The 16800-nt window shown below is 41.7% G+C and overlaps 1 protein-coding gene across 1 annotated transcript in view; it reads right to left on the minus strand.

Annotated features, from left to right (window-relative positions):
• Positions 1 to 16800, minus strand: part of cpne4b (copine IVb) — a 45152-nt gene that overhangs the window by 24261 nt on the left and 4091 nt on the right. The window contains exons 2-5 of the mRNA XM_051663987.1: positions 12969 to 13159; positions 10335 to 10514; positions 3838 to 3909; positions 3665 to 3739 (exon numbers count right to left, since the gene is read on the minus strand). Coding sequence (XP_051519947.1) covers positions 3665 to 3739; positions 3838 to 3909; positions 10335 to 10514; positions 12969 to 13139 — 498 coding nt within the window. The 5' untranslated portion in view covers positions 13140 to 13159. The remainder of the gene's footprint in view (positions 1 to 3664; positions 3740 to 3837; positions 3910 to 10334; positions 10515 to 12968; positions 13160 to 16800) is intronic.

Consider the following 16800-nt stretch of genomic DNA (forward strand, 5'->3'; position numbering starts at 1 on the left):
GTTCAAGTGTACTTGTTAAGCTTCCTCCGTCCTCTCTCCTCACCTCCTTGCAGTGCATTTAGAGAATTGATACGTCCTTTATTATGCAGACTTTGATCGGTTTCCGGGTCACGGGCTCGAGGACGGAGAAGCAAGAAAACGAGGATGCACAATTTAGGAAATGAGAAGCACCCCAAGTTGCACTCAGTAGTGCTTCCCACCAGCATGTATTTAGCATGCCAACATTTCCTGTCAGCATATCACTGAAAGATTTTCATTGAGTTATTTTGACATGTTAAATTTGTTGAAATATTTAAAGTTGAACTTACATGGTAATTTTAATTTAAGAAAACGCTTTTAAATATGTGGAACCATTGTCCATGGCTGAATGAAGTTCAACTAAAGAGTTATTTTTGAGTGTACATTAAAAAGAAGAACCTATTTTGTAGTAACTGATTTCTTTAGCTGTGAGGTCAGCATCTATATGCTAGTTTACTCTTAAAAGTTGACAAAATTATCTTTTAACAAACATTTTTAAAAGGGAAAAGGGACCAAAAATATTGATGACCCATCTTGCACGCACAACATTTTTGTCCAGCAAAATGCTCTATAGAATGAGAATTTCCCTCCCCCTTATACGACCTACTTCTGACTAGCAATAGCAAGTTGCAAATCATTGTTCATAGCAGAGAGTCTGGGTGCTTCTCATTTCTGAAACTGTGCATCCTCGTTTCCTTTCCTTGCTTCCTTTCCTCGTTTCCTTGCTCCACCCACTTAGGAAAGGAGCAAAGGTTGGAAGGAAAGGAAACAAGGACAGAGGAATCGAAGAAAGATATTTTTGTAAAATGGAATGTCCTACTCACTCATGTGTCACTTCAGAGCTCCATCTTTGCACAGCTGCATTACATCAGAGCACTTTCCATTATATTGTTGAAACTTGATAAATTGATATTTTCATTATAAAACCTAATAATTCAAGATGCACAGTTAAAGTATGTGACAATTATGGTTTATTTAAACCACAAAGGTGAAGCATGAATTAAAACTGTTGTGTCAGATGTGAAGGGGGAAGACAATTTGTGCGTGGGTCAGGTGCTTCGACCAAAATGACTTCCGCATAGGAAGCTCCTGTGTTTCCTTGCTCAAGCATCCTCGGTAAGCTTCCTCGGCCCTCGGTCCTCGATCCTCGCCTCCTCGTGCTGCAGTTAGCGAATTGATACGTCCTTCATGATGGCGGACTTTGATTGGTTTCCGTGTCACGGACTCGAGGACGGAGGAGCGAGGAAACGAGGAAGCAAAATTTAGTAAATGAGAAGCTCCCACAGTGTCATTAACATATGCCGATTTAAAGAAGGATAAGCCCTTTGATGTGCTCCGCCTCAACTTCCTGTTTCAAGAAAGAGCAATCTCAAACTATATCAGTTTTTATGTCTCGCTGTCAAAGTAGGATTGAAAGGATGTTTGTTTCTGTTGCCAACTGTGGAGGTGAGGCGTGGTCGAGCGCCCATCTGGAGAGAGATAAAGTGGTAAGGATTTCCATCTGAGATGAATTGCTACTAATTACCGTTTCTATGTTCACAGTGAGAGACGGGGAGATAAAAAGCGACCCAGTCCACAGTGAGAGAAGAGTGAGTTGCACACCAGAGACTGCGTTTCAGTGTTTTAGAGTGTTGTGCTGAAAAGCTGATATGTGTTACCTTTTATGCTGAAAAGCAGGCTTTTGTTTTGAGTGTGAAAAGCGATTTCTGTTATTTTGATAATAAACCCTGACTCACATGGACTGTGGAAACCGGCTCCTGCTTCCTCTTTTATCCATCACTCAACGAACCTTTTCACACTGATGCTAATACCCGGGAAGGAGGAAGGATACGCTGCTATGGAGTTGTCTTTGCCACTGGAGGAAGTCTTCTGATCCCTCGCCTGCATCTGCCAGGCTCAACACCAGGCCCTCATGGATCTGCGGGCGGAACAGCAACAACAGTTCGAGGCACTCCTTTGAGGCCAAGAGGAGGACCGACTGGCATTGTGGAGCTTGGTACCCCAGGAGGGGGCGCACACCACAACCCCAGCAGCAGCGAATCCCCATGTAATTCTTGCAAAGATGGGGGTGCAAGATGATCCGGAGGCCTTTCTGGAGCTCTTCGAACACACTGCCCAAGCTCTGGAATGGCTGCAGGCGCAATGGGAAGTCCATCTCCTACCACTGCTGACCGGGGAGGCCCAACTGGAGGCCCAACAACTCCCAGTCGACAAACTCTTGAGGTAACCTGAGCTGAAGAAAGCCATCCTGCAGCGGTTCAGCCACATCCAGAAAAGCACCGCCAGCGGTTCCGATCCCTGATGCTGAGCAAAGTCGGCCGCCCATTTGCCTTTGCTCAACAGCTCCGTGACGCCTGCCGGTGATAGGTGCTGGCTGAGGAGCCCAGCGATGTCAGGGATGTCATCGATCTCATGGTACTGGAACAATTCATCTCCCGACTACCGAAAGGAAAGGCGGTGTGGGTCCAGTGCCACCGACCAGCGTTGCTGGATGAAGCAGTACAGTTGGTGGAAGACCATTTAGCAGCATATCCGGGGACCGTCAAGCCCGGCTCTCTCTCTCTCTCTGTGGTCCCTTCCCCTCCCCCGCCCCCTCCCCTCCTTCCTTCTGACCTATTCCGTTCTCCCGGTGGTGCACTAACACTCCTGTTTCTCTCTCCCCTGGCTCTTCCCATTCTTTCTCTCAGGTGGGGGAATTTGCTGCCACTGGTCTTGGTGTGAGGTTTGGGCCGGTCTGTTGGAGTTGCGGGGAATCGGGACACGTCCGCAAACAGTGCCCGGTGATGGAGGTGGAGACGTTGATCCGAGTCCCCAACACTCCACAGGCTGCCCCCGAATGAGGTTACATAACAAGCCTTGGTGGATTCAGGTTGTAACCAAACCTCCATTCATCAATGCTTGGTTCAAAATGGGGCACTGGATGCAAATAATCAGGTGAGGATGAGATATGTGCATGGGAATATTTACGATTATCCTGTAGTGACCGTCACCATTCTATTTCGGGGTCAAAAGCATAATGTTGAGGCTGTGGTTAGTCCCTGCCTCACCCATCCACTAATTTTGGGTACTAATTGGCTGGCTTTTTCAGTGTTGTTAAAGGGGTTGTGTGTTATGGGTCCTGTAATACAGTGGGACTGTGTCAGTGTGCAATGCGGAGCCGGGGCCGTCTACGTCAGCTCCGCATCAGGATAACGTAAGGGAGGGGGAAGCCTCGGTTTCCCCAGCCCTTAGGGGAATTCCCACTGGGTATTTCCCTCTGGAGCAGACACGAGACGAGACTCTTCAGCACGTGTTTGACCAAGTGAAAATAATTGATGGTCAATGCCTTCAGCCGCGCATTGCACTCACATATCCGTATTTTTCAGTTATAAACAATCAGTTGTATCGAGTGACACAGAAACGCAGTCTCTGGTGTGCAACTCTTTCTCCTCTCCCTGTGGACTGCATCGCTTTTTATATCCTCCGTCTCTCACTGTGAACATAGAAACAGTAATTAGTAGCAATTCATCTCAGGTGGAACTCCTTACTGCTTTCTCTCTCTCCAGACGGGCGCTCGAACATGCCCTCACCTCCACACCAACGTTACCAAATATTTGACCCTTCATTGTTAAAAAGTGCTTCCTGTGCAATTACTAAGATGTCACACCTTGTCATCCAGTTTCTTGGCACTGAAGGCTAACTCCACATAGTCATCATTCCCAGACAGCTCTTCCGCTGTGACCTGTGATTTCAAAGAGGTCATCACTCAGGTTATAACAATATAGAGTGTCTTTTGTCTGTGAATTAATTTAGAGGGTGGGGTGGGGAGTCTATTCTTACTGTAATAGATGATTTTCCGGCTGTGTTTCCTTGCTTTAGTAAAGCTTTGGAGAGTTTTCTCTGTGATATAATCTTTGAAGGAAGAGAAAAAGCAAACAATGACATGCAAACCCCACTTGGTAAACCCTGATAAGTTAAACATACTCAAATTAATCATTCAAGCAGAGAAGAATCATTCAAAGTGAATTCATTGCCTAAAAGTAATAATGTAAATCTCTCAATAAGTGTGTAATCAAGTTAACCTGATGTGGTTTTCACAACGAGTGAACTTATCCATTTCATTATAGTTTACTAGTTGTGAGTATGCTTAACTTAAATTTGCAATTATATAGTGTTGCTTTTACTCAATATTTTCAAATTATACAGTTCCTATATATTGTTATTTACACAGGGCAAATATACTATTTATCAAATTTACTTTTATTACATTTCGTATATTAATTGGGATATAATTTATTACAGCTGACAGTTTGACAAGATCAAATAGAAGTTCACAGTTTTTAACACTTCTGTGTACAAATTTGAAGGCTGTTTATTGGATCAATACAGGTAAACGTCATATTATGTGATTATGCATTACTTTACGGAGAGCTTACGACCTTCTAGTTAAGTCTTGCCTTAAGAACAGGTGGTGCAACCAAATTGAGCACTGACTAGTTACAAACTAACTAGTAGTTACTAAGCCTTTAGTGTGAACTTTACATCCCAACTTATGTGAGACCTTATGCACAGCTGGTGCAACCCAACCCAGTTCCGAAGGAGCATGCCTGTTTAAGCTTGTCTAACCATAGTTCAGTTTCACTCTTCTCCAAAAAATGAACCAGCAACTTTTGGGTGAGTGCATTTTATTAAGTCTAATTCAATCAAATGTATTTATGCAAATTGTTTAGCCGCTCAGTGCAGTTAAAACTACAGACTAAAAAGGCTAATTGTCCACTCATTGAATGGAAGGATAAAAAAGAAAAAGGAAAAAACAGACATAATGCTCTTTTTCAGTTTTAGGCTGCATTATTTTGTGTAAAAAGACTGTTCTTATGTTGAAAATTCTATGAAAGTTCTATTCTTCTGAGGGTTGATATTGTCAAAGATACAGGCTTAAGCAGATCTAAATGCTCTTCCTCAGGGTTATAAACAATAACCATACATTGTATGTTTTTATTTTCAAAGTAAAGTTAATCAAAACCTATTTGTCATTTGAGCGTGTGAGGTCATGTTTGTTCTTCATTTACAGCCAGACCTTAAAATGTACAGCCAGACCTGAAAATTTTTAGATTTTGTACAGCCAGACCTTTTTTTTATGTAATTACAGTTTTTTTTATGTTAATAGTTAAGTCTTGCCTTAAGAACAGGTGGTGCAACCAAATTGAGCACTGAATTAGTTACAAACTAACTAGTAGTTACTAAGCCTTTAGTGTGAACTTTACATCCCAACTTATGTGAGACCTTATGCACAGATGGTGCAACCCAACCAGCTGTTGAAAAGTTAGTAGTTACAATAAATGTGTTAGGTAAGATAAATACAAAAAAAAAAAAAAAAATGTGGCCCCAGTTGAGCCTCTCCGTACAGTCTCAGCATTATTTATTTTCCAAATCCTGGCGGAGGACCGACAGGTGATCCGGAGCTTGCTGTCACAGGGGGGTACTCCAACAGGGACACCAACTACACCTGCTGTGCCGGGGTCGGGGTGGTTCTGAGCACAGTGTGCAGTCCATCTGTTGCCACTGTTGTTGGGGAGGCTCAGCTTGCAGCACAACAGCTACCTGTGACGAGTCTGCTGGAGTACTCAGACCTGAAACAAGCCATCCTGCAATAGGTTGGCCATAACCCCGAAGGCGCTGACATTTGGTGAGTTCGGCCACCCGTTTGTCTTCAACCAACAGCTCCATGATGCCTGTCGGAGGTGGTTGCTGGCTGAAGACTGTGGCACCGATGGAGTCGTCAACCTGATGGTGCTGGAGCAGTTTGTCAACTGTCTGCCGAAGGGAGTGGTGGAGTGGGTCCAGGGAGAATCCGGGAGATGGTGATTCTGTTTCTCTCTCCCCCTCTCTCTTTTCCCCTTCCCCATCCCATCCCATACTGTTCCTGTCCCTACCTCGGAGATGGGGGGTCATTCTCCTGAAGCCGGCTCCCCAGACCCGGGGGTTTCTATTGCTCCAAACTTCTGTTCCCCCTCCCCAGCAGTTTGGTAAATCTGGGGCCACAGGTATGGAGGTAAGGTCTGGGCTGGTATGCTGGTGCTGCGGGGGACTGGGACACATTCAGGAACAATGCCTGGTGATGGATGTGGGGCCATAGGTCTGGGTTCCCGACACATCACAGGCTGACCCTGATCGAGCAGGGATGTACCGCATACCAGTGAGTATCTAAGGGGGTACATACCAAGTCTTGGTGGATTTGGGTTGTAATCAGATTTCGATTCACCAAAGCTTGGTTCAAGGTGAGGCTTTGGATACAGCAAGCCGGGTGAAGGTGAGGTGTGTGCATGGGGATGTACACAAATACCCTTTACTGCCTGCTATTGTTAAATTGCAGGGACAAAAACAGACAATAGAGGTGGCAGTTAGTTACCCATCCGCTGATTTTGGGTACGAAATGGTCAGCATGTCAGACATTATTAAGGGGAATGTGTGCGGATGGGTCCTGAAATACTGTAATTAGGTGTGGAATTTGTGCAGAGCTGGCTGGGGAGGCGTTGCCTGAGCTGTTGACGTCAGCTTCACGTCAGGGAAACCCAGAGGAAAGTGAGGGCTCTGCCCCTCCAGTCTTCCGGGAAAACCCCATGGGGGAATTCCTTCTGGAGCATACAAGAGACGAGTCTCTCAGGCATGCCTTTGACCAAGTGAGAGTAATTGATGGTCGAAAGGTTCAGCCCGGTGCTCTTCTATCCATACTTTTCAATTATTAAAGATAGGTTGTATCGAGTGATGCAGGACACTCAATCAAAAGCAGATACAACCCAGTTGTTAATTTTGAAAAGCCACCGGGAAATTGTCTTCCAGGTGGCTCATTATAATCAGATGGCGGGACATTTAGGGCAAAATAATACACTGAACCATCTCATGGCCCTTTTTTATTGGCCGGGCATTTGTGGGGATGTACGAAGGTGGTGTGCTGCATGTCACGAATGTCAGTTGGTGAATCCACCGACCGCTCCAAAAGTGCCATTGCGCCATTGCCATTGATCGAGGTCCCCTTTGAAAGAATTGGCATGGACCTCGTCGGGCCATTAGAATGGACGGCACGGGGCATCGCTTTGTATTAGTCTTGGTGTATTATGCATTTGAATTGTGGAGTTAGATCCGGAGGTGGAATCAAAAACCAGCCATCACACCACCCCAGTTCCCTGTGGAGACCACCTCACACCGTCCCAAGTCAATGAGGTTGCCAGGTTGCAAAAGGAGTTTTCCAACGTGTTTTCATCTCTACACAGTCGTATGAACCTCACAGAACACCACATTGAGGAGTGGTGGTATGTCCCCACCCATATCAGTTACCGGAACACAAGAAAAAAGTGGTCCGGGGGAACTCACGACCATGCTCAATATGGTTGTGATCGAGGAGTCCCACAGTGACTGGGCCATCCCGGTGGTTTTGGTACCAAAGTCTGACGGGATAGTCCGGTTTTGTGTGGACTATAGAAAAGTGAATGCGGTGTCTAAATTCGACGCATGCCCAATGCCTCACATTGACAAACTGCTCGATCGGTTAGGTGCGGCTCGCTTTTATTCGATACTGGATTTAACGAAGGGATATTGGCAGATCCCCTTGACTCCCAGGTCCCGAGAAAAAACAGCCTTCTCCACTCCGTTTGGTTTACACCAATTCATTACCCTTATGTTCAGTTTGTTTGGGGCCCCGGCGACCTTTCAGCGACTCATGGACAAAATTCTCCTCCCGCATGCTGCATATGCCGCTGCCTACCTGGATGATATTATGATTTATAGCAATAATTGGCAGCAGCATATCCAGCATCTGAGGGCATCCTGAGTTCGCTGAGATGGGCAGTGAATCCGAGGAAGTGTGCAATTGGATGGGTGGAAGTACAGTATCTGGGTTTCCACTTGGGTCATGGACAAGTGCATCCCCAAATTGATAAAACAGCTGCTATTGCAGCTTGTCCAAGACCCAAGACCAAAAAGGAGGTGAGACAGTTCCTGGTTCTGGCTGGCTATTATCGTAGATTTTTACCTAAATATTCAGATGTCACCAGCCCGCTGACTGATCTCACTAAAAAGGGAACAACACACCCGGTCCAGTGGACGGAGCCGTGCCAACAGGCATTTATACAAGTGAAAGCTGCACTCTGTGGCAGACCACTCTTGCATTCTCCTGACTTCTCTCTCCCTTATTTGTTACAGACGGATGCATCGGAAAGGGGGTTGGGGGCTGTAACATCCCAGGTAGTGGAGGGGGAGGAGCGCCCCATGCTGTACATTAGTCGGAAGCTCTCGTTGTGAGAGATGAAGTACAGCACAATAGAGAAAGAGTGCCTGGCCATCAAATGGGCAGTACTCACTCTCCGGTACTACCTGCTTGGGAGGGCCATCACCCTCTGTTTGGATCATGCCCCGCTCCAATGGCTCCACCACATGAAGGATACCAAATCACGGATCACTCGCTGGTATCTGGCACTTCAGCCCTTTAAAATCTAGGTGGTCCACAGGCCAGGGGCACAGAAGGCTGTGGCTGATTTTCTCTCTCGGAATGGGGGGGGGGAGTTGGTTGCAGGCTAGACAGTTCCCCGGCCTGAGTCGCGCGGTGGGGGTATGTGGAGGTGGGGGTGTGATCGAGTGCCAATCTGTGGAGAGTGAGGTCTGGGAAAGCTGAGTGGTTAAGGATTCACACCTCTACTAACACCTGTTTGGAGATGGCGGCAGATGAGAGAGAGAGCTGAGCTTCCAGCAGTGTGTGTGTGTGCCTTTGGGAGCATTCTGCTGAAAAGCAAAAGGTTTGTGTGAATTAAGACTGTATTTTGGGGGGGCCTGGGTAGCTCAGTGAGTATTGACGCTGACTACCACCCCTGGAGTCGCGAGTTCGAATCCAGGGCATGCTGAGTGACTCAAGCCAGGTCTCCTAAGCAACCAAATTGGCCCAGTTGCTAGGGAGGGTAGAGTCACATGGGGTAGCCTCCTTGTGGTCGCAATTAGGGGTTCTCACTCTCAGTGGGGTGCGTGGTAATTTGTGCATGGATCGTGGAGAGTAGCATGAGCCTCCACATGCTGTGAGTCTCCATGTTGTCATGCACTGCGAGCCACGTTATAAGATGCGTGGATTGATCGTCTCAGAAGCGGAGGCAACTGAGACTTGTCCTCCGCCACCCGGATTGAGGTGAGTAACCGCGCCACCACGAGGACCTACTAATTAGTGGGAATTGGGCATTCCAAATTGGGAGAAAAGGGAAAAAAAATATTTTTTTTAAAAGAATTTATTTTGGAAAGAAGAACGCTTCCTGCTTCCTCATTCCATAACAACTAAGGGATTTGCTACAGACGTATTGCAGATGAGCAAACAATTTGAAAAATACATCTTCCAGAAACCATTTATGTGAATTGTTTCATTTGGACAGTTCATATAAGTGAACTGGTTAAAATAAACGATTCACTGATTCACTAATATGTCACGTTGGGAAGACCGATTAATTTTGATGTAAATGAATCAGTTCACCAATTCACTTGAGCAAGAAACTCAATTTCTAAAGCGAAATATTTAGTTAATTTCTGCTGTTTGTCACATGGTCAGCCACATAAAAATAGATTTTTTTTTGTGCCAGATAAAAACTGTTCTTATTGCAGAATTACATAATATCATCTGATAGTTATATTGTTCAAAAGTTGTTTCTTTCTTAAATTGCTTCACTTTAGTTACTTTTAATAGCTTGTAGTGTAGCTAACTAATTTTTGGTTAGTTTGGCTGTAGCTGGTTAAGCTACTTTAAGTTGTTTGCATATTGAATTTTAGAAAGTTACAATTTCATAGTAATGTAGCTCCCCCAACACTGACTTGAGTTTGTTCAACTCACGAAAATAACTGTATTTTCAAACCACATCATATACACTTGTTTACAACAATAAGTGGTGAACACTAATAATGAAAATTTTAATAAATATAACTGAATTGTTCAAAGTTTATAGCACATCAGTGTTTACAGTGGAAAGATGTCTCTTTCAAATCTGTTATCAGCATCCACCTCCATTATCTTCTTGAACTCTACTTCCCTCAAATCCTCTTTACCCTCTTATGTTCCTTTAACTACATAACGTTAATTGTAATCTTGTTTTATTATAGACTAGATTAAAAGAGTTTTGAGTAGGCCTAATAGTCCTTCTGCCCACCAGGCACCTTGCTGCTCTCTCGAGCACTTTGCTACCCTTTTGAATACACACAATGCCTCTCACGAACTCATCCACTTTCTCACGTACTCAATCCATACACATGCTTTCATCTTCCCCACTATACTTCTGCTAAATTTGCACTCTGCTGCTTTTCAGTTCAATCACCTGTCCGAGCGTGCACTCCATGGCACCCAGAAAGTCAGCCTCTTTGAGTCCATTATGGTTGCTGCTGATGTCATGCAGCTCAAAACGGAGCCGCTGCACTTCTTCAAAATAGTAGTCCACAGTGAAGACTTTGGAGAAGACAGGACTGATGCTGCTGCGAATCACCTCTGTCCGGTCCACCTGCAACCAATCAGAACACGGCAAACATTGGTTTTGATTTCATTAACCACATTCAGTTGAGGCAACTTTAAAGCTCTTTACAAATTCCCCCATCTGGGATCAATACAGTCTTATCCAATCCCAGTTGCAGGCTGATTGTTTGGATGATGAAAAGGATTTTCCTCAATCCAGTTCATATCCTGAACTGATTTAGTTCACATTCAGTCACATCCCAAATCAATGTCACGGACCCTTACCAGAACAGAGCCAATTTAGACAAAGAAGGATGAGGTTAAGTTATTGGACTTAAAGTGAAAATTGTATTTGCTGGAACTGGCCGGTAATTACTGGCATTATGGCAACAACAAGCCTCTTAAAATTACATAGGCACACAAATATTTCACCTCAATATATATATTTATATACTGTACATGATATATACATGTTTTATATACAGTACTGTGCAAAAGTCTTAGGCACTTAAGATGTTTCACAAAAACATTTGCCTTAAGATGGTTATTTATATCTTCAGCTTTAGTGTGTCAATGGTAAATATACATTTTAGACTCCCAAACATTCCTTTTGCTAATAGAATAGAATAGAATAGAATAGAATAGAAGAACAGGGAGTCCAGCAACAGATGTCATGGCCCCACAGAGCCCCCCACTGAACATTGAGTCAGTCTGGGATTATACAGAGACAGAAGCATTTGAGACAGCATAAATAGATAGAAGAACTGTGGTGAATTCTCCAGGAAGCTTGGAACATCCTATCTGCCAACAACCAAGAAAAACTGTGTCTAGGTGTACCTAGGAGAATTGGTGTTGTTTTAAGGGCAAAGTTTGTCACACCAAATAATGATTTAGCTTATTTTATGTTTACTGGACTTTGTATGACGTTAATTGATAAATGAAAACTATTTATGGCATTATTTTTTGAAGAAATCCTTACTATGCAACATTTTTCACAAGTTTCTAAAACTTTTGCACAGTACTGTGTATACTGTACATATCTTGCATAATGATAATGAAGCCTAGATTTAGGACCATTAGAAAGACACACTGCGACATTATTTTAAGGAAAATTAAGCACATTTACCCCCAGTTTTCATTAATGTCATTTCTCTTTCACTATTCTCATTATTTTTAATGATGATTGTCATTACTGTAATGTTGCAATTTTTACTGTATTACAGTATTTTTTTAATTAATATAAGCATATATTAAAGGAAAAAAGCAAATACTACCATTATGTGAAAATACTTTAAAATTAAAGCAATATATATTTATTTACATCACAGTAATTACAATACGAGTATAAGACAGATTTTTTTTTTTTTTTTTTTTTTTTTTGCATTACAGTAATGAGAATATGTGAGCAAAATGTGCTCTACTGTAATGAAAATAATATGCAAACAATCACAAATGCAAACAATCATAATGGTCCTAATCTATCTGTCTGTTTGTCTATCATCTATCTATCTATCTATCTATCTATCTATCTATCTGTCTGTCTTTGTTTTATTTTTTATTGGATTCAAACACATTACTTTTAGCTTTAGCACTTACATATGGGATTAAAAAGCCACAGCTTCATTAATTATGGACTGTATGCTTAACTGTGCCAAGTTAAAAAAAAAAAAAAAGACATATGTCAGAAACAGCTGTTTTCTGAAACTGAAACCTTTTCAGAGACAACTAGTAAAAACTAACAGGCCACTTCAAACCCCTGAGCTACTGCAGCACTTGAATTACTGCAGCACTGCACCTCCTCACCTTCTTTAGTTTAATTAGTGAGGCACAAGACAGCATGACTGTTAGACTTTTTATCTGATCTGATGGAGCTCTTTTACATTGCTTTCACATCACAGCATAGAGTGCAGCCTCAGAACCCTATCAGCCTATAACAGCCATTCACACACATACATCACAAGTTTAAACTTTAAAGAACCAGTTCCACTATCTGATAAACTATAAGGCACTCGTTCTTCAGTCTCTTCTGTTTAGTTCAGATTAGTGTTTGTGCAATGATTATGATTAAAATATTTTTTAAAAAACTGTTCACTTGGAAACGTTTACAATAGTATTCAGTATATGCAAAGCTGTTTAAAAAGTAAAAAAAAAAAAAAAAATGTGTATGTGTACCATCAGGGGTACGTGGAGTGCATCGTGACTCTGGAAATTTAATATACTATTCAATGTTTTATTTCTATTTTCTGATTTGTTTCTGATCTCATCATTAAAAACCAACATACTCGGGTTTACATTGGCAGTGTTGAATGCAAACAGTTGCTTGACCTGATTTTGAACCACAGCTCTAGATTAGGCCAATGTTTCTAATTGTCATTTAATGTGTGGTGGTGAAAATTCAATACTCCTTCATGAAAAATGTAATTCTGCCTTTGTTGGAAAATACAAAACCTACAGCACAAAATAACTAAACAAGAACTGAAGCCCATTAGGGACTTGAACATACCTCAAACCACTGTCCATGGGACTGCATCTTGAGGACTACGCAGGGATCAGGCTTGGACAGAGCATCCCTGTCAGATATTCCTTTGCAGGCCACACGGAGCTCCACTTTTGTTAGACATGGGCTGTTGAAGAGGCCCAGTGTGGTGGCTGCTGACTCATAGATGTTGCTCATTTTGCTTTCCTGTGTTCAAACTGTGATGGAAAAGACAATAAGTTTAGTTCAGCGTTAGTGCTGCATGACGCTGTTTACGGTCCCATGCCATTTTAGTCAAGAGTCTCCATGTTCATTTAAAAAAGTCACAGGTCAAATGGTGTACAATCATACGTTATAGTCTACTCTACACACAAACACAGTGGACCCTTTTCACACTTCCGGGTTTTAGAACGCAGAAATAAAGGATTGCAGTGAAACTTCGACAGTGGTTAATTATAGTGAATGGGAGACTATAACTCACACATCTGCTCCAACATAAAAAGAAAAGCACCACTATTACGTTACCACAACTTTCCAAATAAAGAAAAAATTAGAAAGCGATGGACAACGACATTCAGAAGAGAGATGATGGCAAATTTACTGTCACTCTCTCAGCAGCTGTCTTGGAAATCTCATTGCATCTGCAGTAACTTGTTTTAAAAACCAATTCCCGGGTAATATCATACAAAGTATAATGTTATAAATTTACACAAAACATTAAAAAAAATTGCAAATATAAAAAGTTTGCTAGATTTATGCCGCTAAATAAGGTGGGAACGCGTCATCACAGTCTGTGAAAAGGGTCCATTAACTCTAGCAAGAGAGTGTTCAGTGTGTACACACAAGGTGAACATATTTACACTGATATGATAATAATAATAATAATAAAAGAGTATTCTGTCTTGTTTTCCAGTAAAAATATCTAAACATTCTTAAAACAAGACAAATTTACTTGAGAAGAAAAATGGCATGTGTTGTCAGAGAAATCTGACAAAATTTAGAAATGTTTGTGCTTATCCCAAGAAAAAACTATTTGCCAATTGGATAAGAAAATAACTTGATTCAAAGGGAAACCAAGTTTATTTTTTGATCTCCATTTGCAAATAGTTTTTCTTGTTTTAAACATAAACCCCACAAAGACAGACCTTATAGCAATTGATACAGGAATTATCTCATTGTTTGGCTATGGAAAAGTTTACATTTATTGTTAAGTGCAAATCAACAAAGTTTAACAAATTATGAAACCCCTTCATAATATTTTAGAAGGAATCTGATCCAGATCACCCAGGTCCCTAGTGTGGCTGCCCTCCCTGTAGTTACGCCCCTGATCCTATGTCATTCTGCTTCTCAAATAATCTTTTCTTGTTTAGATATTCTTATCGGGAAAACAAGACAAAAATACTCAGTAAGAATTTTTTTTTTTTTTTTTTTGCAGAACAGTATTCTGTTCTTAGGTTCTTAGGCTTAGGTTACTCAAAAATTTTAATTCTGTCAGAATTTATTCACACACACACACACACACACACACACACACATATATATATATATATATATATATATATATATATATATATATATATATATACACAGTTGAAGTCAGAAGTTTATATCCACCTTAGCTAAATACATTTAAACTCAGTTTTTCACAATTCCTGACATTTAATCGTAAAAAACATTCCCTGTCTTAGGTCAGGTAGGATCACTTGTTTAAGGATGTGAAATGTCAGAATAATAGTAGAGAGAATTATTATTTCAGCTTTCACATTCCCAGTGGGTCAGACGTTTACATACACTTTGTCCGTATTTGGTATCATTGCCTTTATATTGCTTAACTTGGATCAGACATTTTGGGTAGCCTTCTACAAGCTTCTCACAATAAGTTGCTGGAATTTTGTCCCATTCCTTCAGACAGAACTTGTGTAAGTGAGTCAGGTTTGTAGGCCTCCTTGCTCACATGCTTTTTCAGTTCTGCCCACAAATTTTCTATTGAATTGAGGTCAGGGCTTTGTGATGGCCACTCCAATACCTTGACTTTGTTGTCCTTAAGCCATTTTGCCACAACTTTAGAGGTATGCTTGGGGTCATTGTCCATTTGGAAGACCCATTTGTGACTGAGCGTTATGTCTTGAGATGTTGCTTCAATATATCCACATAATTTTCCTTCCTCATGATGCCATCTATTTTGTGAAGTGCACCAGTCCCTCCTGCACCAAAACACCCCCACAACATGATGCTGCCACTCCCATGCTTTATGGTTGGGTTGGTGTTCTTCAGCTTGCAAGCCTCACCCTTTTTCCTCCAAACATAACAATGGTCATTATGGCCAAACAGTTTAATTTTTGTTTCATTAGATCGGAGGACATTTCTCCAAAAAGTAAGATCTTTGTCCCATGTGCACTTGCAAACTGTAGTCTGGCTTTTTTTATGGCAGTTTTGCAGCATTGGCTTCTTCCTTGCTGAACAGCCTTTCAGGTTATGTCGATATAGGACTCATTTTACTGTGGATATAGATACTTGACTACCTGATTCCTCCAGCATCTTCACAAGGTTCTTTGCTGTTGTTCTGGGATTGATTTGCACATAATGCATGTCCTTCCTGAGCGGTATGATGGCTGCATTGCCCCATGGTGTTTATACTCGCATACTATTGTTTATACAGATGAACGTGGTACCTTTGGGCATTTGGAAATTGCTCCCAAGGATGAAGCAGACTTGTGGTGGTCCACAATTTTTTTTTTCTGAGGTCTTGGCTGATTTCTTTTGATTTTCCCATGATGTCAAGCAAAGAGGCACTGAGTTTGAAGGTAGGCCTTAAAAATACATTCACAAGTACACCACCAATTCAGTACACCTCCAATCAGAAGCTAATTGGCTAATTGTCTAAAGGCTTGACATCATTTTCTGGAATTATCCAAGCTGCTTAAACTTCTGACCCACTGGAATTTTGATATAGTCAATTAAAAGTTAAACAATCTGTCTGTAAACAATTGTTGGATTAATTACTCATGTCATGCACTAAGTAGATGCTAATATGAAATCTTTGGAGTGGTTAAAAAATTAGTTTTAATGACTTCAACCTAAGTGTATGTAAACTTCTGACTTCAACTGTATATGTATATATATATATATATATATATATACAGTATTTTTTTTTCTTCTTCTTCTTTTTTTTTTTTTTCTTAAAATCAGAACCACATTTAAGTGGCAAAACATTTTTGCAGTGTAGTGTCTTGAGGAAGGCAGTCCTTAAAATAATTTGAATGGAATTGTGTTTCACTTCTGAATTTAGGCTATAAGTTCTAACACAATAATTGAGTTGATTAAAACAGAAATTGGGAGACTTGTTAAGTCAGAGGCACCGATAACGTTGTCTTGTAATGAATTTGCTGTTCACCTATATGGAATGAGCTCAGCGCTGTCCCTGTGGGAGAGATTCCCTGAAACACAGCGCAGAGCTGACCCGAATACTCTGGCTGCGACCACACCACAGTGAACGTCTCTCTCCCTCTCTGTGTATACTCAATTATTCATGCCCTCTGCTTCTTTTGAGTGCCACATTTCTATTATCATTATTGTTATTTTTAGATAAAGGATGGCGACATGAAGTTACGGTCTACTGAAACACTTCAAAGCCTCCTAACCCTGATATGTGGCAGAACTGTTATTCCTGATGGTAAACCCATGCAGTTTTTACAGTAAGCGTGTCCCACTTTGATGCGTTATTTTAATGCACCTGGCTCCTCTTGCGCGCTCAGATTAATTGAGGTGGCTGCGCGTGAATAGCGCTTTGCAGGCGTTCGTGTTGCGCGCGCGGACTGTTCTGCATAAACTCTATTGGAATAATCCTGGAAAGCGTGGA

The sequence above is a fragment of the Myxocyprinus asiaticus genome, chromosome 30, assembly GCF_019703515.2.
Source record: "Myxocyprinus asiaticus isolate MX2 ecotype Aquarium Trade chromosome 30, UBuf_Myxa_2, whole genome shotgun sequence".
NCBI classification, from domain to species: domain Eukaryota; kingdom Metazoa; phylum Chordata; class Actinopteri; order Cypriniformes; family Catostomidae; genus Myxocyprinus; species Myxocyprinus asiaticus.